We start from the raw sequence: 23824 nt of genomic DNA, 5'->3' as shown, positions 1-23824 counted from the left end.
AAGTCGAGAACTACCTGTATTTGCATTTGTTAAAAGTATCATTTAGTCCCACTTAAACTACTTAAATGTCTAAGACCATGGTAATTTCCCTTGTGAAAACAAAAATGAGTTGTTGACCAAAAATGAGTAATAGCAGACATAACCAACTAGTTCTGCATAATCTTGCCAAGCTGGAAATGAATGACAAGGCTCAGGATAAGTTCCCTCTTATCACACCTAAAATTCCAGACATCACCTCATAACTTCAAAAGAACTCTTTTATTTACTATAATCAGTTAATAAATTGTGACAAATTTTCAATTTTGAGGGTAGAACACAGATTAAAAGTTGCAGACAGGATATGTAGTTGTTCATGATGATGTTCTCAAATACAACTATTTAAACAAGTCAAGCACAGAAATTAAAAATTGTACATAATACAGTTACTTACTTTGTTTTGTGCTTCATCAAACCAAGAACAATTTGGTCTTTCTGTTCTAATTCTACACAGTAATTTTCTCACTAAAATGTCATCAAGCTTTACCTTTGAAGAGGCCTGTATGATACAAACATTTTTAATATACATATCAATATTAATTAAATATAAATTAATTATATTATTAATTAAACATCAGCTGGTGGGTGGCCTCTATTAGTGAACATGTGCTGAACTGTGTGAATATATTTCATCTGAGTAAGCAGTGCAGTATATGTTCACTAATAGAAGCTTTGAAACAGATGTCCTGGTGGTGTCTCAGATTTTAAATGTATAGCAGTTTCCACCCTGTTCAGGTGATGCCATACAATTTTAAAAGATATCAGCAGCTTAGGCAGAACTATGGATAATGGCATTTGTCTCTAAGTTGGGCATAAGACCAAGCCGTAGTGTCAACTGCTCAGCATTGATCTTTTGAGGGAGAAGAATGTTCCCAGCAATCAGATATCAAACACAATAATTTCGACCCAAATTTATTTGATTTTAAATTCTGTGTTCGATTTATTCCGTGCAATTCTATAACATTATATTTCTTATTGTTAATTCAGCTTAGTTTAGAGGTGGGTTTCAATTCTTGGGCTAATTCTAACAAATTATACTAATGTTTCCATACAATGACTGCATCAAGTTAGAGACTGAATAATCTAGTGTGGTATCAAGCAGGCAGAAACTCTAACAAATTTATACTCGAGGAAAACAGTCAATTAACTCCTCTGTTGTTCATTACAAAAATTCCTTGTACTTATATAAGAAGGCTAATTAGCATCTTTCCAGCACACTGCTTCCTTCTAAAGGTAACCTGTTGCAATAGTGACAACCTTCATCACTGATGATGAAGCCAACCAGATTCGAAACAGTGCCGTCTGGGTGGTGGTACCCATCTGAGAATAAGTAACAGTAGTCTTCTCTACCAGAGAAGCATTACTTATTCGAAGTGGTGCAATACCAAGGCAACTCAATGTGAAGGTATTCACAATATGAGATATAATAAAACAATGCAGGCATATTACCTGGGTAGTAGAAATGGAGATGCATTACCTATGCTTAAACAGCCTTTTTCATACTCTTTGACATTTCGTCAAGAAATATATTTAGATTAAACCACGTACACCATCACGCATCTCTCATATTGTGGAATTATACTTCATAACTGGGTTTTTGCTATTGCAACAGGGTACCTGACCACCCACTGATGATGAAGCCAACCAGCTTCAAAACGGTGCCCATCTGAGAATAAGTAATAGTAGTCTTCTCTGCCAGAGAAAAGCGATACTTATTCAAAGTTATGCAATACAAAGGCACCTCATTGTGAAGGTATTCACAATATGAGATATGATAAAACGATGTCTGCATACTACCTGGGTAGTAGAAATGATGGAGATGCATTACCCATGCTTAAACAGCCTTTTTTCATACTCTTTAATATTTCGTCAAGGAATATATTTATATATTATCATTACACTTATAACGTTATTTACAATTTCAGTTAGTAATTTGTGCAAACACATCAATTGCTTAATTTTGTTTTTTAACTCATTAAATTCTGGTTAATATTATAAACTTGATTTTTAGTTGAAAATTTTTGAACAATATGTGATTTATCTTTGAACATAAAAACTCAAGGTTAATATTGTGAATAAATATATATTCAAGAACAATTTAGATAATGTATAATATATTAAAATTCATGTGAAATAAGTAGTCAATTCACGCAATACTAAATATGCAGCTTTTTTGGACCAAGGGTCAACTGTTGTGCTAGCATACTATTTTTAAACAATATTGTAAATATTTCTCCTAACCATTGCTGAAAATGAATGATGCATGTTCCATTACCATTCTTAATGTCTACCAAATCTCTGCTGCTTGAGAGTTGTTATTTGGATTTTAGGAGCATTAGCAACTAAGGCCATATTGCTCCGGGATATGCGGTGGTCATTCCCTGACCTTCCCGCATCCCCCGTATTTGGTGGTGACGGGCTTGAACCCCGGTCTTAATCAAGAAGCGTGTGCTGCGCACTGCTGCTCCTTCCCACCTGGCTACGGAGGCGCCTTCTCTGCTGCTTGACAATTTTCATGAATAACAAAATTATCCATAGCTGAAAATGTGCACTATGTGAAGCACAAACTGGAAATGCAACCTCTTCATTTGCTTTTCTTTAGCAGAAAGGACAGTGTTTCCCTCATTAGCAGGCATACCAGGAGATAAAACAGGATGTGAAAATCCATTTTGTTAATTTGTTTCTTCTGGACCTGGAAATTTAGTTTCATCTTTGTTAACCATTCCACCAGAAGAAAATAACTGTTCAGAGGGACACAACTTCATGCTGCATAATTTTTCTTATGAATTATGCAATGGGCCCATGCAAGAATTTCCATTCAAATAACTTCTGTTATGCTTTCAATCAGAAGTTTTTCTTCTGCACACTAAGCAGTTACTCATTTATATTAGTAATGGCCACATGGTGCGAGGAAGGCTATGGCTTATGCTGCACAAGACAAAAAAAAATTTTAAATATAATAAGAAGAAAATTAAAAAATAATAATAATAATTAATAGACAACCTATGCGCTTCTCTCCTCCCATAGGTAATTATCCAGCTGACCTTTGAATTTCCCCAAACTATCAGCCTCTACTACCCGTGTAGGTAACTTATTCCAGTAATTTATAACTCGCTGATTAAAATGAAACTTCCTGCAATCCAGTCTAAATGTCTCCCCCCTTAACTTGAAATTATGGCCCCTAGTTCTAGAATCATTTATAGCTGTGAAAATTTCATCCTCAATCATTTTACTTCTGCCTCTCAGAGCCGTAAACACCTCAATCAAGTCTTCTCTAAAGTGCCTAGTTTCCGAGCTCTGCAACTCACAAATTCAAAGTCTTTCCTCATATGGATGCCCTTTTGCTGTTCTCACCAGGCAAGTTACCTGCCTTTGGACCTGTTCAAGAAGCACAACGTCTTTCTTTAGAAAGACATTGTGCTTCTGTGGTCCCATACTTGAACACAGTATTCCAATTGTAGTCTAACAATAGCCTTATATAATGGGATTATGATGTCCTTATCTCTACTAGCCATTCTTCAATAAATCATCAATAGGACACTATGAGCCTTCCTTGCAACCTGTCTACAATGCTCAGAAAACTTCATGTCTGACTGCATCATAATACCCAAGTCCCTTTCCTCCACTACTGGCTCTAGTTCAACTCCACCAAGTGTATAACTTAATTTTGGGGTTACTGTTCCCCAGGTGTAACTTTGTTGGATTAAAGCATAATTGCCATTTTTCTAACTATCCCTGAAGTCTGTCTAGGTCACTCTGAAGAAACTCTGCTTGGCGGTGATCATTAACTACCCTACCAATCTTTACATCTGCAAATTTAGACATCATGCCCTCTATCCCTTCATTGATGTCATTTATAAAAATCAAAAACAACAGAGGTCCTAATACTGATCCTTGAGGAACACCACTTACATCAACTTACAATTACTCCTGAGGAATAACCATTTATCACAACTCTCTGCCTTCTGCCCTGAAGCCATTCAGATATCCATCTAAGGACTTTCTCTGTGATTCCAACTTGTTGCAGCTTATAAAGTAACTGCTCATGTGGGACTGAGTCAAATGCTTTGCTGAAATCCAAATAAACTATGTCGAAATTATTCCCAAAGTCCAGCTCTTGAGTGACCCTGTCAAAATAGCTAATCAGATTAGTTAAACATGATTTTCCCTTCACAAAACCATGTTGGGTATCCTTCAGAATTCCTTTTCTATCTAAATGATCCTGAATTCTACCCTTAATCATGTCTTCATGATTTTCCCTACTACTGAAGTCAGACTGACCAGCAGGTAATTTCCCACTTCACTCTTAGAACTGCTCTTATGTATTGGAGATACAGTGGCACTCTTTCAATCCAATGGAATTACTCCTGAGTCCAGTTATGCTTTTATAATTAGCTCAATGATTCAATGAACTCACTTGCTGCCTCCCCTAAAATTATAGGGTATATGCCATGAACCCCAGGAGCCTTGCTGGCCTGTAGGCTAGAAAGTTTTTTCATTAAATAAACATGCGAAATTTCAATATTATTAATCACATTTTTTTCAACTTCACACCCATAATATCTCATTCACAAAGGGCTTTTCAGCTAAAATAAAGAGAGCCAACATGAGAACCACAGGAAACTTCGGGAAACTTTTAGCAGTCAAAAGCATTTCCCAGTACCGCAGCTTCTCCCTGCATTCTCAGAAAACAGATGGTGTGTGTTATCGGTAGTGGCAGAAGTTGATAACGATGTATTGATTAGTTTTTTTTTTTATTAAAAATGGATTATCAGAATTCATGAGTGGGCTGAAATTTACTTACGGATACACTCTCCAGACTGCCTCAGTCTTAGGGTGTTTATCTCCCTTTCCACTGTTTTAACCCAATACAAAAACAACTTCTATAGGCTGTGTGTGTTATTGGTAGTTGCAGTAGAAGTCATTTTCCTATTGGGTTAAAACAGCGGGAAGGGGGGATAAAGACCCCAAGACTGAGGCAGTCTGGAGAGTGTACTCATATGTAAATTTCAGCTGCGAAGGCATTACGCTCATGAACTCCAATAATTTGCTTTTAATAATGAAAAAAAAACTAATCAATCATTGTTATCGACTTCTACTGCCACTATCGACCATGCACCATCTGTTTATCAAGAATGCAGGGAGAAGCTGCAGTACCAGGAAACGCTTTTGACCGCTAAAGGTTTCTCAAAGTTTCCCATGGTTCTCGCGTTGGCTTTCTTTACCTTTGCCAGTTTTTCTTCTGTAAATATCAATGCAAAGTAACTGTTGATATTAGAATTAGGATTAGCAAGGACACATGGTGCAAGGAAACAAGCTTATATAGCATCAGCCAAAAAAAAAACACACACGCACCACCTTCTCATTTCACCCATCCACTCGTTCCAAATGTTTGTCTAGTTCTGCCTTGAATCTGTTTAAGCTATCAACTTCTGCAACGACAGATGGAAGTTTGTTTGAGCAATCAACCACTCGCTGGCTACAGGCAAACTTCTGCACATCTATCCTACAACTGTCTTTCCTGAATTTGAATTTATGCCCTCTGATGCGATTATTCTGAGCAAGAGAAAGAACCCCATCAGCATTGAGCATGCTCAAACCATTCAAGGCTTTATACACCTCAATCAGATCACCTCGCAGGTGCCTAGTCTCCAGACACTAATTTGCAAAACTTAAGCCTTTCTTCTTAAGAGCAACCCTTTGTTCCATTTACTAATCTTGTTGCCCTTCTCTGTACTCGTTCCAACAGCTCTACATCCTTCTTAAAATGAGGCCTCCAGACCTGTATACAATACTCAAGGTGTGGCCTGACCATTGCCTTATACAAGGGGATAATCCCTGCTAGAACAATTCCTGTATATCATTGACAAGACACCATGGGCTACTCTTGCAGACCATCTGCACTGCTCAGAAAACTTCATATCTGCCTGCATAATTACCACCAGGTCCTTTTCACTCTCTACCACTATCACTATAGTACCGCCACAGGGCAAGCGTATATTGGATTGTGATTCTTGTTTTTGTAGTTGTTGTTGTTGTTTAGTTTTTAGGAGCATTAGCAACTAAGGCCATATATTGCTACATGGATATGCGATGGTCATTCCCTGACCTTCCCGCATCCTCCATATTTGGTAGTCATGGGCTCGAACCCCGGTCTAATCAAGAAGTTTGTGCTATACACTGCTGCTCCTGCCCACCTGGCTACGGAGGAGCCGTGATTCTTGTGAGCTATAAAGTGCTATTAGTGAGAGAGATATACAAGGACTATTGTATATTTTTTTTACTGTTTTTAGTGCAGAAAATTACAAGGAAGCAGTCAGGTACAATTGCCAAGACGCCCACCTCCACGTGGCCTGGGGTGGGCGGCCAGGCAAGTCCTGGTCGGTAAAGTGGAGTCGGAACTAGATTTGGACAGTGAGAATTATAAGGATAAGTGGACACTATAAACTGCGTATGAATAAATGTTTTGAGTATAGTAGACAAGTTGCAATTGTCTGGACTGTTGTGAATTTCAGTGTTTTGGTAGAATTTTAAAAGTTTTATTGTATTATTTTTGTAGGTGTGGTCTAGTAATAATTACTATATACGCACCTGAGTGCTTAGGAATTTAGTAATCAGTGTTTGTTTTTTGGGACAGGAGCATTTCCGGTCCTGGTGCGAATTCAGCTGGTTAAGTATTTAGATTGCTAAGTTTGATTGCTTAGTATTAAAATCTTATTGTTTGAGTTATTATGGCTCATAGAAGGAGTGAGGAGTTCTTATCTGTGGAGGATCTGCTGGCAATGGATGACGAAGAGTTGGAGGAGATGAGGTTAAAGACAGCAGTTGGCAGGTTAGAGACAGAAAGTGAAGAAAAAAGGGAAGGTGGAGAAGAGAATGAGGAAAGAAGGGCACAGAAAAGGGTAAGAGTAGAAGATGAAGAGATAGATAATGGAGATAGTGAAAATATGGGTATAGGAAAAGATATTTGGGAGGAGTTTTTGGAAATAAGACAAGTACAGACTAGGTTCCAAAAATTTCTATTTTGTGATGCAAATAAAGTAACTAGAGCTGCCATGAAAAAGATTCTTTCAATGTGGGATACGTTGGAAGATAGAGCAATTAGATTGTTTGTGGAAAATCGAGTAATGGTGTCTAGAGTAAAAGACTGTAGACAATTAATTCAGGATCAAGAACAACAATTTGAAAGTTATGCTTCTGTATTAGAGAAAGGAAGAGAAAAAGCAAAGGAAGTTAAAAAGGGAGGTGAAACCACAGTGGCCTTCATTAAGGCAAATACAGATAAATATACTATGAGTGAACAAGTTGAAGCAGTAGTGAATGAGGATATAAGACCTTTAATGAAGAAAGTTAAAGTAAAGAGAACAAGAAAGATTAGAGATAGAGAAATATTGGTTGAAGTTGATTCTATGAGTGATCTATGTGAATTACAGAATAAAAAGAGGTTGGAAGAGTCTGGTCTTAAAGTCGAAGTTCCAAAGAAACCTGATTTAAAGATAATAGTATATGATGTGAATAAGGATATACAGAAGGAACAGTTTATGCAAGAACTTTGGGATAGAAATTTGTTTGATCATGGATATAGTTTGGAAAGGGTTAAAAAGAAGCAATTGTGAGGTCTATTTCTTCAAGTAAGGAAGGAAGTAATTGGATTTTGGAAGTGCCCAAGGAGTTGAGAGATATATTAATAAATAAAGGAAGAGTCTATTGCCAGTGGACCTCATTTCGGGTGAAGGATGTTGTCCTCATTCCAAAATGTTTTAAATGTTTATCTTATGGCCATGTGGCTTATCAGTGTAAGGGGAAGACCACATGTGGACATTGTGGAGAAGGAGGACATGTTTTTAAAGATTGTAAAAAGAAAAATGAAAGTGCTATATGTATTAGTTGTAAGCGAAAAAATATGGATTTTTGCCATTCAATTAGAAGCAAGGAACATAGTGAATATCAGAAGAATTATGAACAATATAGGACTAGATTAGATTATGGATAGGAGAGAAATAGAAGTGAAAAAGCTAAACGTACTGCAAGTGACTGGGCAAAGATCCTATAATGTTGCATTGCAGTTGAGTCATTGGACGGACGAAAAAGACTATGATGTCCTCCTCCTTCAGGAGCCATACGTGGTTGGAAACCTTGTTACAGGTTATAAAATAACTAATAAAATTGTGCAGTCCGGAGTAAACAGTCAGGCTGCTGTCATAGTGAGAAATGCAGACTGTGTGGTAACACAAATTGATGAGTTGTGTTTTACTCATGGAGTCTGTGCTGAGATCTTGAGTGAGATTGGTAGCATATATATCAGTGGTGGCCAACGAGTCAATTGCGATCTACCAGTCGATCGCAGCTTTAATTTTGGTCAATCACAACTAATTTTAAATATACAGTCATCCCTTGATTTGCGCGGTCAGGTAAACAAACAAAATTTTATATTGCGCAGCGGTTTTCGCTACCTGCGCGTTATTTATTATTTTTTTTTTATGAAGCTTCAAAAATAGGAATGAAGAGCAGATTTTTAAAATTTACTTTTGTTTTTTTTGCATGATTGAAGATTTCATTGAAGGAGAAATGTCAGTATTATTGCAAATGCAATAAGATTGAGTTTACTAGCCATTTATAATTAGATTGCACTTACAGAAAAGCCCAATAAACTGGAAAGTACAAATTGTTTTTATTGGTTTATGGTCGTGACCTCCAGAAATAGCTTTAGAGAAATATCACAAAGGCATTCGAAACTGATTCTTATAACGATATAACCAAACAGAGTAATAAATGGCGGTGTGTTTGTCTGATTATTTTGGAAACAACTTCCTCGTTCGGGAATCCTCTTCATCAATTATCCTATGTTAGCTGTTCAGACAGAATATTTTTCCGGACTGCACAACTTAAAGTGTTAAGTCAGTAAGCATTGCTTTTGCTGTTTTAATAACTGGACAGTATTTATAAGTTAATTTGATACCTTTTGATTTAAAATGAATACTACAAAAAAGAGTAAAATGTATCATTTTCATCAAGAGTGGGAACTAGAATACTTTTTTTGTAATGGTGAAAGAACAATGTTGCTGTTTTATGTGCAATGCTTCCGTGACTATACCCAAAAAAGGAAATTTAGAAAGGCACTTCAATGCACTCCATGGTAAATACCAATCAGATTTTCCGACGAATAGTGACCTTAGAAAAATAAATTAGAACTTAAATCCAGATTATTTGCGCAGCAAAATTTCTTCATGACGCCTAATTTACAATCTAAAGCAGTAACTGTAGCATCATTTAAAGTGAGTCGTTATCTTGCAAAAAAATGCAAATCATTTTCTGATGGTCAATTCATCAAAGATGCATTTTTAGAAATAACAGATTCTCTTTTTGAAAATTTTAAGAACAAAAATGAAATTAAGAGTGCCCCTCAAGATCTGCAATTATCTCGAAATACTGTGATGTGATGCTTCAAAAAAAAATGAGTAAAAACGTGAGCGAACAATTGCATGCTGATATTGCTAACTGTGTATCCTTTTCTTTACAACTGGATGAATCTACAGATGTCAGTGATACAGCTTAGTCACTCGTTTTTATTCGTATGGTTTTTGATGATTCTGCCACTAGAGAAGAACTGCTGAGTATAGTTTCATTAAAAGAAAGAACTAGAGGTATTGATATCTTTAACTCATTCAAACATTTTATTGAAAAAATGAAATTACCACTATTTAAGCTCGTATCAGTAACAACAGATGGAGCTAAAGCAATGACGTGGCATCTTAACGGATTCATCGTACTGTGCAAAAAAGGATGATGAATTCCCAGATTTTTTGAGTTACCACTGTATCATCCACCAACAAGTGTTAGTCAGCAAAAGATTAAATACTAAAAGTGTTATGAATATCGCTTTCAAAATCATGAATTCCATCAGAGGACAATCTCTTCGAAGGAGACTTTTCAAAATGCAACTCGATGAAAATGAACCACATCTGATATTACACACAGCTGTGAGGTGGCTGAGTCAGTGTAAGTTTCTACAGAGATTTTGAAATTTGCTGAATGAAATTAAAAAATTTGTTGATGAAAGGGGAGATGATTATCAGCAGCTACAAGATACAGAGTGGTTGTGTGATCTGGCTTTTTTGGCAGATTTTACCAGTAAATTAAGTGATCTGAATTTGTAATTACAAGGAAAAAATAAAAATGTGATTAGTAGTATTTCTGCATATAAATATCAGTTTCTGGCAATGGCTAAGGATCTCAAAGAAAAAAAATTCGACCATTTTGCCAATATGCAAGATCATTTGCAAAAATATCCTGTTTTTGAATTTAACAATGAGAAATATGTTTCTGAAATTGAGTAACAGTAGTAACGATTTTGAAACTAAATTCAGTGATTTTAAAACAATTGAAGACATTGTTCAATATATTTCTTATCCATTTAATGTCGACTTAGATACGAAACAAATTGCAGAAAAAAATCGCTGCGATTTTTCACATGGAGAAAATATTACTTGAAAATGAAATTATTACATTGCGAAACGATATCTTCCTAATAGCCAGGTCATCAGAAAAAGAGTTTTGGAAATATGTTTGCCGAGAAAAGTACCCAAATGTTAAAAAATGCAGTGAACTTTTGAACTCCTGTTTTGGTTACACATTTCTATGTGAATCGACCTTTTCGCATTTGAAACAAACAAAGACAAAGAATTCACATTTGAAACAAACAAAGAATCGCTGTGCTCTTACGGACTTGCATACAGAAGATTCTTTACGGTTGGCCTTATCACAGTATATCCCCGATTTTGAAAGATTGGCAGATGACATGAAGACACAAACTTCGCATAAATTAAAATTTTAAATACGTATGAATTTAAAAATTTATAAACAACATTTTTCAATATGTGTTGATTAACTTTTTTAACCTTGTACAATGAAATTTTTGAGATGGTAGATTGCGGCATATTTTGAAGGAAAAAAGTAGATTGCATTACAAATTAAGTTGGCCACCCCTGGTATATGTGGTAAGTGTATACTACCAGTTCCATGATGAACTGCAGCCTTATTTAAACTATATTTAAAAAGTGGTAGATGTATTACAAGGAAAGAAAATTGTAATTGGTATTGATTCAAATGCAAGTTCAACAACTTGGGGAAGTAGCAAGACTGTACTAGAGGAAATCAATTAGAGGAAATGTTGATAACTCAGAGACTTAATATTGTAAATGAGCTGGACCAGCCCTCTACTTTCAGTACAATACAAGGAGAATCTAATATGGATTTAACATTAGCTACAGAAGCTTTGTGGAATAAGTTATGGTAGTGGAATGAGCAGCCATAGGCAGTTTGGCTTTCGGAGGGGCAGATCTACTGAAGATGCTCTGTTTAAAATGGTATCATATGTACAAGAAACTTCAGAAAATTATGTCGTGGGTATATTTCTTGACTTTAAGGGGGCATTTGATCGTATGTGGTGGCTGAGCTTCCTAGCAAGAATGAGAAAAATGAAGTGTGCTGGGCAGTTCTATGGAGTTTTCTATGGTGTACAACAATGCTAGGAATTTGGTAAATAAATTTGATGAATTTGAGGTATTGCTCAAAACATCAAAGGCAGATATTGTTGGGATATCAGAGACATCGTGTCGCACAAATATAAGGAATGCTGAATTGGAATTTGGGGAGTACAATGTGTACAGAAAGGATAGACAGGATAGGAAGGGAGGAGGGGGGTTATGCTATTAGTTAAGAAACACAAAATCCAAGGAAGTGAAGCCAGTCGACATCGCTGGACAGTGCAGTGTCGAGTCATTTTGGTGTGACATAAGCATTGGGAGATCAAAATTGAGAGTAGGAGTGTGCAATAGGCCTAATGACTCTGATGAGTATAATAAGAAACTGTACAGGGAAATAGAGTGGGCCAGTAAATCAGAGTCTTATAATGGGGGTTTTTAATTTCCCAGATATTCACTGGAATTTGTGGGTTGGTGACTCACACACTAGCAAGGCTTTTGGGGATTTATTGGATGATTGTTTTCTACATCAGCATGTTTGGAAGGCAACTAGAGAGACTAATACTCTTGATCTGATTATCAGTAGTGATTCTTCATGCATTAAGAATCTGCAGATAAAGGAACCACTAGGTGGCAGGGATCACAGTGTGTTGAAGTGAGATTTACTCAAAGAGGTAACTACCATCAGGGGTAAAGTAAAGGGAAGGGTTTTTGCTTTCGTAAAGGAGACTACGATGGTCTGAGATAGTATTTAAATTCTATACTGTGGGACCAACTGATGATGTTACCAACAGCAAATTCAAAATGGGAAGCATTCAAAGAATTAATCTTGGAAGCTACTAGGCTTTACATACCAACTAAGAAATATTGTTCAAGGTTTAGGCCTAAATGGATGTCAGATGAACGAATGAGACGTATATCAGAGAAGAAATATGCATGGATTACATATAAATTAATGGGTGACATGGAAGCCTATGATAGATATAAGCTGGTCTGTAACCAAGTCACAAAGGAGATTAGGCAGGCAAAGGCAGATTATAAGAAATCCTTGGTAAAGGATGCAAAGAAAAACAGAAAAGAGTTCTTCACCTATGTAAACTCCAGAAGGAAAGGGATGAATCAGATTGGTCCACTTGATATTGATGGGTCAACTGTTGATGATCCTGCTCAGGTGGCTAACAAACTAAACGAGTATTTTGCATCTACATTCACACATGAGGAGTTATTCAGGAAGGGGAATGCCAGAGGTGAAGTAAACTCTGGCAGTGAGCTAGATGATTTTGTAATAACTGAGAGGAAAGTGGAGGAGAAATTGTTGAGGATAAACATAAAAAAGGTACCCAGGGTGGATGGGATCTATCCAGTTACATTGAAGGAGGCAGAAAAGGAAGTAAGCAAACCTTTATCCATAATTATGAGAGCTTCTTTGGACTCAGGGCAGGTACCCATGAACTGGAGATGTGCAAATGTGACCCCAATTCACAAAGGAGGATCAAAGGCTGACACAAGTAATTATAGACCTGTGAGTTTAACTTCTGTTCCAGGAAAATTAATGGAGGCACTGGCTAAAGAAGCGCTGCAGGATCATCTAGACAAGACTTCAGTTATAGCTCGGACACAGCATGGTTTTTTTAAGGGAAAGTCTTGCCAATAAAGTCTTAATGACCAACTTGATTGGATACTACTGATGCAGTCACAAAAGAACTGGATGCAGGGAATAACTTTGATATTATATATTTGGATCTTCGAAAGGCTTTTGATGCTGTTGCACATGGAAGACTGCTGCACAAATTGGAGCAGTGTGGCATTGGAGGCAAATTGCTGCTATGGATAAAGGGATTGTTGAGGGGGAGAAGACAGAGAGTGGTAATCAATGGACACTGCTCATTGTGGACTAATGTTATTAGTGGAATTCCTCAGGGTTTCGTGTTGGGTCCATTGTTGTTTTCTGTATTTATAAATGATATTGATGATGGTATATCAAGCTTAATGTCCAAGTTTGCAGATGATACAAAGGTTGGCAGGGTTGTCAAGGACACTACTGACACTACACTGCTGCAACAGGATCTGGAAAGGTTGAGCAGATGGGCTGAGAGGTGGCAAGTGAAGTTGACAAATGCGAAGTACTACATATGGGAAACAGAAACCCCAGAGCAACGTATGAACTATGTGGTACTACACTGACAGTGGTAGAGTATGAAAAGGACCTAGGAGTAATTGTGCAGGCAGATATGAAATTTTCTGAGCAGTGCAGACGGGCTGCAAGAGTAGCTCATGGTGTCTTGTCAATGATATACAGGAATTTTTCTAGCAGGGATAAGGAGGTGATTATTCCCTTGTATAAGGCAATGGTCAGACCACACCTTGAGCACTGTATACAGGTCTGGAGGCCTCATTTCAAGAAGGATGTTTAGCTGCTGGAACGAGTACAGAGAAGGGTAAAAAGATTAGTGAATGGAACAAAGGGTTGCTCTTACGAAGAAAGGCTTAAGTTTTGCAAATTACAGTGTCTGGAGACTAGGCACCAGCAAGGTGATCTGATAGAGGTGTATAAAGCCTTGAATGGTTTGAGCATGCTCAATGCTGATGGGATTCTTCCTCTTGCTCAGAATAATCACCTGGGCATAAATTCAAATTGAGGAAAGACAGATGTAGGATAGATGTGCGGAAATTTGCCTTTAGCCAGCGGGTAGTTGGTTGGTGGAACAGACTTCCATCCCTTGTTGTGGAAGTTGATTGCCTAAATAAATTTAAGGCTCAGCTGGACAGGTATTTCGAACGAACAGAGGGGTGAAATGGGAGTGTTTTTTTGTTTTTTTTGGCTGATGCTGCATAAGCTTGCTTTCTTGCATCATATGCCTCTACTAATGCTAATGCTAATTATTTTAAAGATAGGAAAGTTACAATTGTAATTAAATATGGGAAAGTTATTCAGGAAGTAACGAGGTGCTCCACAAGGTTCAATCATAGGTCGCTATAGTTGGAATATTGTATTGGATGAGCTACTGGTTCAGGATTGGGTAGGATGTGAACAGGTAGCATATGCTGATGATTTGTTAATAATTGTTGTGGGAAAGTCTAGAAAAGAATTGGAGGAGAGAATTAAGAGGGCTATGGGACAAGTGGAGAAATGGGCTGAGGTCCATAAAATGGAGATATCAATGAAAAAACTCACATGGTTCTGCTCAAAGGGAAGCTCAGTGAAAGAAGAAGGCCAACTGCAAAAATATTTGGTACGACAATAGCATATGCCCCCTTGGTCAAGTACCTAGGAGTTTATGTGGATGAAAGGATGTCCTTTTTGCCTCACGTGCAGAAATTAAGAGATAAAGTGAGAATGATTTATTTAAAAATTAGGAAAGTCACAAGGGTAGAATGGGGAGTGAAAGGCAAGTCCTTAGACATCCTCTATAAATGTATATTTCTACCAATTGTGACATATGCATGTGGGGCTTGGGGTCATAGAGTGACTAATAGCCACATTAAAAGAAGTCTTATTTCGGCACAGAGATTTGCCCTTCTAGCAGTGACGTGGTCTTGCAGAACTGTTTCAAATGATGCTCTGCAAGTTATTGCAGGAAAGGAACCAGTGGATCTGATTATACTTAAAAGGACAACAGAATATGCGATTAAGAATAATAAGAGAATAGAACTTAAGGGAATAAAATGTTGTAGAGAAGAGGGAAGAGAGTATGGAAGACACGACTTGAAGTAGAAAAGAAAAGGTTACAGCAAGATACAGATTGTATATGCCAGGAAAGATGGAGCAGTTCTGCAAAGGGGCGTGTTACCTTTGCCTTTCTGCCTGGAGTGAAAACTATGAAAGAGATTTTATCTTGGTCTAGTCTGTACCAAACAATGTTAATAACTGGACAAGGGTTAAAGAAAAGACTAGTAGAGCTTGGTATAGAAGAAAATCCAATGTGTATTTGTGGGATGGTAGAGGATACAGAGAATATTTTACGGCAGCGTGTAAAATATGATATACCAAGGAATATGTTAATTAGGCAGACTGGCTCCGACTCATACACCTGGAATGACTTTATTATGAAAAAATTAAGAATAAAGATTTTTCCAATCTTTATTCTTAATTGTTTAAGAATAAAGATTGGAATGAAGCTTTTGCTGAGTTCGCTAGAGAAGTAAGCAGGATAAGACAATTGTAAAAATTTGTGTATAGGTAAATAGTGTTTTTATGGAGTTGAGATTTAGTTGGAATTGGAATTTATTGATCTTATAGTTTATAGTTGTATAAAAAGGAAATGTTGAAAAAAAAAGTATAAAATACAAAATACAAAAATATATTGATAAATTTTATTGTTTAGAGTTCTAATTTAGTTGGAACAAGAATCAATTTATAGAAGTTTGCTTTGAAGTTTAAAGTTTAATTGAGCTCTAGATAGTGGATATCTGTCTCTTCGGGGCAGGGGCGGTAACATATCCGCAATGTTTGATTTATCATACGGAGGATATCATTAAGGATCAAAAGATTAAAGATAGGATAGAGGAATAAAGCGCAGATGACCTTATTGCTCAGGAAGCTTGTTGGTTGTTGTTTGTTATTTAGGAGCATTAGCAACTAAAGCCATATATTTTTTTTTTTATCGTATGATGTGAACAATACACAAAGGAACCGGCTTTTTCCTGCTTCCTTTGTGTATCGTGGCTGTGAGATCCAACCGGATAGTGCGGCACCATCATGATATCCAAGCCCGAGGCAGGATTCGAACCCACGACCTTTTGGTTGCCAGGCAAGCACTTACCCACCCGGCTAGCCCAGTCGGCAAGGCCATATTGCTCCGGGGATATGCGGTAGTCATTCCCTGACCTTCCCACATCCTCCGTATTTGGTGGTCACAGGCTCAAACCCCGGTCTAATCAAGAAGCGTGTGCTATGCACTGCTGCTCCTGCTCACCCGGCTATACAAGTAGGTGTTAGGACAGTGTTGATGATGATGTCACTGTAGTACCACAGTTGATACGCTACTCTGGGGTTACTGCTTTCCATATGCAGTACTTTACATTTGTTAATGGTAAACTTCAGTTGCCACCTCTCAGCCCATCTGCTCAATTTTTCTAGATCCTGTTGCAGCAGCGTACTGTCATTAAAAACCCTGCTGACCTTCGTGTTGTCTACAAACTTGGACATTAAGCCTGATATACCATCATCAATATCATTAATGAATAGAGAAAACTAAAATGGACCCAATACTGAACCCTGGGGATTCCAATAATAACCTTAGTCCACAAAGAGCAGTGTCCATTGATCACTACTCTGTCTTCTCCCACTCAACCATCTCTTTATCCATAGCAGCAATTTGCCTCCAATGCCACACTGCTCCTATTTGTGCAGTAGACTTCCATGTGCAACAGTATCAAAAGCCTTTCTAAGATCCAAATACAGTAAACCCTCGCTATTCGCGGGGGTTATGTTCCTGAGAAATGTCGCAAATACCGAAAACACGAATACTGAGTTATGGCTCCCATAGTAATAAAGGGGTTCCGTTCCAAAGTATGAAATATATAAGAAAAAGTAGTCTAAAATTTTGTCTATGCATGTATTATATGTACCTTCATAATATGACTATGTACATAGACAGTACATAGTGAAATGCAAGCATATGGCATCGAAATGAAAATAAGAAACAATTTAATATTAAATGTAATATTTATTAGAAATTTCAAACAAATCTTTCAAATCAGCGCCTTTGCTAGCAAAAAAAAACATCCCGCCAGTGCTATCACCAGTTTCGCTAAAGTGTTGATAAAGAAGTTTTGCCTTTTCACGAATGATGAGTGAACTTAACGGAATTTTATTTTGAATTCGGTCTTCTATCCACAGATTTAAAGCTTTTCCATTTTTTTTAATTTAACATCATGAGTTACAGAGCAAATTTTTGAAGCAATTAGCGCGGTCTCACGGACACTATGGCAGATTTTTTCTTCCGATTTCTTGATTGATCGTACTGTTGACTCATTGATTTTATAATGTTTTGCCACTGAGGAGACACTTTCACCATTAGAAATTTCGTCTAATAACTCAATTTTATTCGCTAGTGTCATCACCTTCTTTGATATTTTCACATTTCTCTTTTTATTCGTAGCCATATTTTTGTAGGGGTTAGAAAGAACTTGACCACAATAAAGTCACTTTCTTCCGTTAACGCACTCGAAAAAGTCTGTTTTACACTGAAAAACGGTAGTTATCATTTTTGTAAGCATATCAATTTATAAATTGATAAATTTATTCAATTTATAAACATATAAATTAAAATCAAACGACAAAACCTTCCATGACTAACACATACTGAACAAGGATTAGCGAGAAACATCCACGCTCGTGATTTTTTCACCCCTCTCCCCCACCCACTGAGCGCTGTTTTGACCGGGAAAGATAATTTTAGCCACGCCCATGTTTTTTATGGCGGAAAATATTCACGGCGTTTTAAAATTCACATTTTTTTAGGTTTCATTTTATATTAAATCAGCGATCGCGAATAGGCGAAACCGCGAATAGCGGGGGTTTACTGTATATGAAATCAAAATTATTATTTGCATCCAGTTCCTTTGTGACTACATAGTATCCAATCAAGTTGGTCAGACAAGACTTCCCATTAAATCTCGTGCTATGTCTCAACTATAACTGCAGGCTTGTCTAGATGATCCTGCACGGCTTCTTTAACCAGTGCCTCCATTAATTTCCCTGGAACAGAAGTTAAACTAACAGGTCTGTAATTACCTCTCCCCCCCCCTTTGATCCTCCTATGCACATTGGGGTGACATTTGCAGTCCATGGGTACCACCCCTGAGTCCAAGGAAGCTCTCATAATTATGGCTAAGGGTTTGCTTACTTCATTTTCTGCCTCCTTTAATATAACTGGATAGATTCCATCCAACCTAGGTGCCTTTCATATGTTCATCTTCAACAATTTCTACTCCACTTTACTTTCAGTTATTACAAGATCATCTAGCTTACTGCCAGAGTTTAATACACCTCTGGCATTCCCCTCGCTGAATAACTCCTCATGTGTGAATGTAGATGCAAAATATTCATTTAGTTTGTTATCTACCTGAGCAGGATCATCAACAGTTGAACCATCGATATCAAGTGGACCAATCTGATTCATTCCCTTCCTTCTAGAGTTTACATAAGTAAAGAACTATTTGCTGTTTTTCTTTACATCCTTTGCCAAAGATTTCTCATAATCTGCCTTTGCTTCCCTAACCTCCTTTGTGACTTGGTTACAGGCCAGCTTATATCTATCATAGGCTTCTGTGTCACCTGTTAATTTATGTGTATCACATGCATTTTTCTTCTCTACCACACGTCTAAGTAGTTCATCTGATATCCATTTTGGCCTAAATCTTCAACAATATTTCTTAATTGGCATGAAAAACCCAGTAGCTTCCAAGATTAATTCTTTGAATGCTTCCCATTTTAAATTTGCTGTTGGTAACATCATCAGTTGGTCCCACCGTATAGAATTTAAATACTGTCTCAGACCACCATAGTCACCTTTACGAAAGCAAAAACGCTTCCCTTTACCCCCAATGGTAGTTACCTCTTTGAGTAAATGCCACTTCAGCACACTGTGATCGCTGCCACCTAGTGGTTCCTTTATCTGCAGTTTCTTAATGCATGAAGAATCACTACTGATAATCAGATCAAGAGTATTACTCCCTCTAGTTGCCTCCCGAACATGCTGCTGTAGAAAACAATCATCCAATAAATCCACAAAAGACTTGCTAGTGTGTGAGCGACCAACCCACAAATTCCAGTCAATATCTGGGAAATTAAAATCCCCCATTATAAGACACTCTGATTTACTGGCCCAATCTATTTCTCTCATAATTGCTCATTATACTCATCAGATTCATTAGGCCTATAACACACCTACTCTCATTTTTCCTTTCCCAGTGGTTATGTCACACCAAACAAACTCAACATTGCATTGTCCACCAACATCAATTGGATGCACTTCCTTAGATTTTGTGTGTTTATTAACTAACAGCATAACCCCTCCTCCCTTCCTGTCCTGTCTATCCTTTCTGTACACATTGTACTGGCCAAATTCCAATTCTGCACTGCTAATGTCTGTGTGACACCATGTCTCTGATATCCCAACGATATCTGCCTTTGATGTAATGACTAGCACTTAAAGCTCATAAAATTTATTAACTATATTCCTAGCATTGGTGTACATGCACCTGTTTCTACTCTTAGTTACTTGTTCCACTATGACTCCCAGGCAGTTGTGGAAATCCCTATTGCCTTGCTTTCCAGGCTGCTGCTCAATTGCATTTCAATTGAAGCAGTGCAAGAATGACTTTCACCTCTGCCAGCGGCTACTGTTAATCTATTAGTCCGTGTATACACCCCCCCAAGCTAGCAGTTTTCCAACCACCTAACTCTGCCTCGATAGCATCAGCAAATATTCTTGCACCATTTCTATTTACGTGTATCCCATCCTTAGCAGCAGTCTTCTGTTAACAAACACTGACCAGGGTGAGAAAAATTCTACCCCTTGAGCCTTACACAGTCTTTCTAGGGCATATTTAATACATTTATTTACCGTTTCAACGTGAAGTTGTTAATGAAAGTATTTAACATTTGTTGTGAGTCCAGTAACAATGAAACAGGTGTAACAGTTGCCCTAAGTTCTTAAAAAATAACAGATATGTCTTCTTAGTGATGTTATTCAATTAAAAATGATAGTAATTTTAGGACAACTTGTGGATAATTATGTTGTTTCCAAAGTGCGCAAAATCTCAAGCCTGTTGTTTTCACTGGTAGGAAGATAGCTTCAAAAAAGTCAGCAGGGCAGAAAAATATAATTCAACAAAGTGGTTTTTTTTTTTTTTTTTTTTAAATCAAACAGAAAATCTTAATTATAAAATAAGAAGCCCATTCCTCTTGGAGGAAAAATAGAGGACAACAGAAAATAACACTTTCAACAAGAGGGTAAAAGTCACATTAAATTAAAAATTATGTTCTTTCTTAACAAAAATTTCAATTATGATATATTGTTTTCCATTATTAAAGTTTAAATCATTTCTAAGTAGATCACTTAGTATAACAAAAGAATGCCTTGCTCTGTACTTATTCAATACCACTGAATGGTCAAATATTAGTGTCTGATTATATTTAAACAAAGAAGTTGTAATTAAATTAACTCTGAACATATTAAAAATAAATTCACAAAGAATAGGTTATATTTTAGTTTCTTCTCAGGGAGGAGTGTGCTAGATTTCAATAATATATATTTTCTTCTATTTTCACTCTCCCATGTTTCTTTAGCAAAAATCGACATATTCAAAGTGATTAAGATAATTTATCTTCTTCTTCTTAGGATTTATTCCATTATGACAACAGTTATCCTCAACCTAACAACAAAGTCATTCCTTTATTTATTATTTATTTTTTTCCCACTCTCTTCAATCTTCCCGATCTCCATCCACTAGTCCTCTCCTCTATTCATACTTGTTCTTCACCCTCTATCCACATCCATCTTGGTCTTCCTCTCTTTTTCCTTTTCCATGGCATCCATTACATGGCTCCTCTAGGAAACCTGCAGTCCTCCATTCTCTTCACATGATCAAACACGCCAATATTTTCTCCTCTATTTTATCAATGATGGTTTTTTGGATGTTCACTGTATTCCTTATCATGTAATTTCTAACTTTTTAAGTCCTAGACTTTCTTGTCGATCTTCACCAAAAATCCATCTCAACAGCCAATAGTGTTTTTTTTTTTTTTTTTTTTTTTTATCTTTCAATTAAGGCCCAAGTCTCACATCCAGGTAATTAAATACTGTGTAATATTGCACTATATATTTGATGTTTAGTTTTATTAATGATATTTTTATTCCATAGCAGAGAATTGAGCATTCCTATGACCCTTCACTTCTACTCATTCTTCTCTCAATTTCCTGCACAGATGATCTGTCAGGTTAAATAATTGCACCCAAGTATTTAAATTGCTGTACAGTTTTCATCTGTATTCCATCTAAATCCAAAACATCCCCACTTCGATTCATGTATTCTGTCTTATTAAAATTAACTGTCGTGCCCCATGTTTTATATTATTTCGGTAACTTTCTGCCCGTGTAATTTGCACTTTCATCCTGTGCTATCACAACTTGGTTGTCTGCAAACAGTAGATGTAAAGGTACTTATTTTGACCAAGGGTAAAGGTACTTATTTTGACCCATTGCACTGCACTTCTGTGACTGTGGTCTAGAAAAACTTTCAGGTATAGCTTAAACAAAGCAGGTAACAAACAGCACCTTTGAAGTAGTCCTTTTAAAGTTTTAAATTTTCTTGATAGTCTAGCACCAATTTTAACACAGCATGTATTGTTCTTTTAGATCCTTTGAATTATATCAATTGATGGCTGGCTTATTGACATTTTTTCCATAACCTTCCACAAAAGATTTCTTGGCACGTTATCATATGATTTTTTGAAGTATATGAACAGCATACCTACATCTTGGTTTGTAGCCTGACATTTTTCCAGAATTTGCTTAACAGTAAATAAATGGTCTATACATGAGCATCCAGTTGAAAAGATGCACTGTTCCTCAGAAATTACAATCTCTTGTTCCGGTTGATTTTATCATTTTTCCAAATAGCTTAGCAATAGGACTCATTACACAAATTCCTCTATAATTGGAACATCTTCTGTCACCCTTTTTGAATATTGATATGATATATCCAACTGTCATCTTGTCTGGTATTTCATATCTATCACAATTTGTTGAACAATAGGTTTATAACTTTTTGATCTCCATATTTAAGCAGCTTCATGTTAATTCCACCTGGTCCTGGTGCTTTTCCATTTTTTGCCATTTTTATTTCCTGTTCCACTTCCGTAATTTGAATATTCTACCCTCGTTTTATGGCAACTGTCTTTGTTTCAGTTTCTCTAAATTCCTCTCTTCCTTCATTCAATAGCTGCTCATAATAATTGACTCATTCCTCCAGATCTATCATTTCCAGTCTAGCATTTTGCTTATGAAGTTCCCCCTAAACCAGTGGTTTTCAACCGTTTTTTAATAATAGCACCCTAAGTAATTTATTTTAGTTTGCGGCACCCCTACTCAATTTTCTGCCTGTTAGATCCGATTCTGTGTGTGTGTGTGTGTGTGTGTGTGTGTGTGTGTGTGTGTGTGTGTGTGTGTGTGTGTGTGTGTGTACTCGTATATATCTAATATTAAAAAATATATATGTTATATGATAGTTATTACAATAATATAGTTAGAAAAATTACATTTCATAATACAAATTATATATATACAGTATATAATAATTTTATTCTTTATATAGAGGTACTAAGTAAACATAAATTTAAAAATAAATAACTTAAACCCAAATTACGTGGCACCCCTGGAATGTTGTTGTGGCACCCCAGTTGAAAACCACTGCTCTAAACTCTTCAATACTCTCAATGCCTCTGTAGACCTTGATGTAGTTGTGGAAATTGATGGGTTGAATAAATTTAAGGAGGAACTGAGCAGGCATTTGGCGGGAATGTTGCGATTTTTTTTTTTTTTTTTTTTTTGGCTGATGCTACATAAGCTCATACACTTGCTTTCTTGCATCACATGCCACTACTACTACATTCTACTACTACTACATTCTATTCCACTAATACTACTTTGCTGTGCATCTCGGCACATGCTCTATCCCAAGACTCGTTCTTCCTTAATGACTTCCACTTTCATTTCCTTATTTTTTTTTAAATTTATATATTTTTCTGTGGACTTCACTTTTTTAGCTCAACCATCTTTGGTACACTTTCTTCTTTTCCTTTATTAATTCCTTTAAAATTTATATTTTCTTGATAGTTTGTTTTGTTTTTTTGTTTTGTTATTGGTTTTTAGGAGCATTAGCAACTAAGGCCATATTGCTCCAGCGATATGCGGTGGTCATTCCCTGACCTTTCCGCATCCTCCATATTTGGTGGTCATGGGCTTGAATCCCGGTCTAATCAAGAAACATGTGCTGCGCACTGCTGCTCCTGTCCACCTGGCTACGGAAGCGCCTTTTCTTGATAGTTTTGGACCAATTTTAACACAGCATGTATGTAATAAATTACGATATTCATTACTTAATTTATATATCATATTAAATACATGATATATAAATTAAGATTATTATATTAAAATAATAATAAAAAACATTTTTTATTATTAGTCACAACTGCAGTCAACTATAAACTTGATAAAAAATTTTGGAAGAATTAAACAATTAAGTAGACCTCTATCTGGTTTCCTATTGTGGAAAAGCAATGTTCTAACAAAAAA

General features: G+C 36.6%; 1 protein-coding gene across 4 annotated transcripts in view; it reads right to left on the bottom strand.

Moving 5' to 3' along the window:
• The window catches only part of LOC150090697 (sorting nexin-13-like), a 372237-nt gene that overhangs the window by 187561 nt on the left and 160852 nt on the right, over positions 1-23824 (bottom strand). For all 4 annotated transcript variants that reach the window (XM_090372320.1, XM_090372326.1, XM_090372330.1 and 1 more), the window contains one exon: positions 431-535. In XM_090372320.1, the coding sequence (XP_090228446.1) occupies positions 431-535 (105 nt within the window). The remainder of the gene's footprint in view (positions 1-430; positions 536-23824) is intronic.

This window comes from Mastigoproctus giganteus, chromosome 1 (assembly GCF_048544385.1).
Source record: "Mastigoproctus giganteus isolate SK-2022 chromosome 1, ASM4854438v1, whole genome shotgun sequence".
NCBI classification, from domain to species: Eukaryota; Metazoa; Arthropoda; class Arachnida; order Uropygi; family Thelyphonidae; genus Mastigoproctus; species Mastigoproctus giganteus.
Note: the sequence above shows the minus strand (reverse complement) of the source record. Positions and strands in the feature narration are given on the sequence as shown.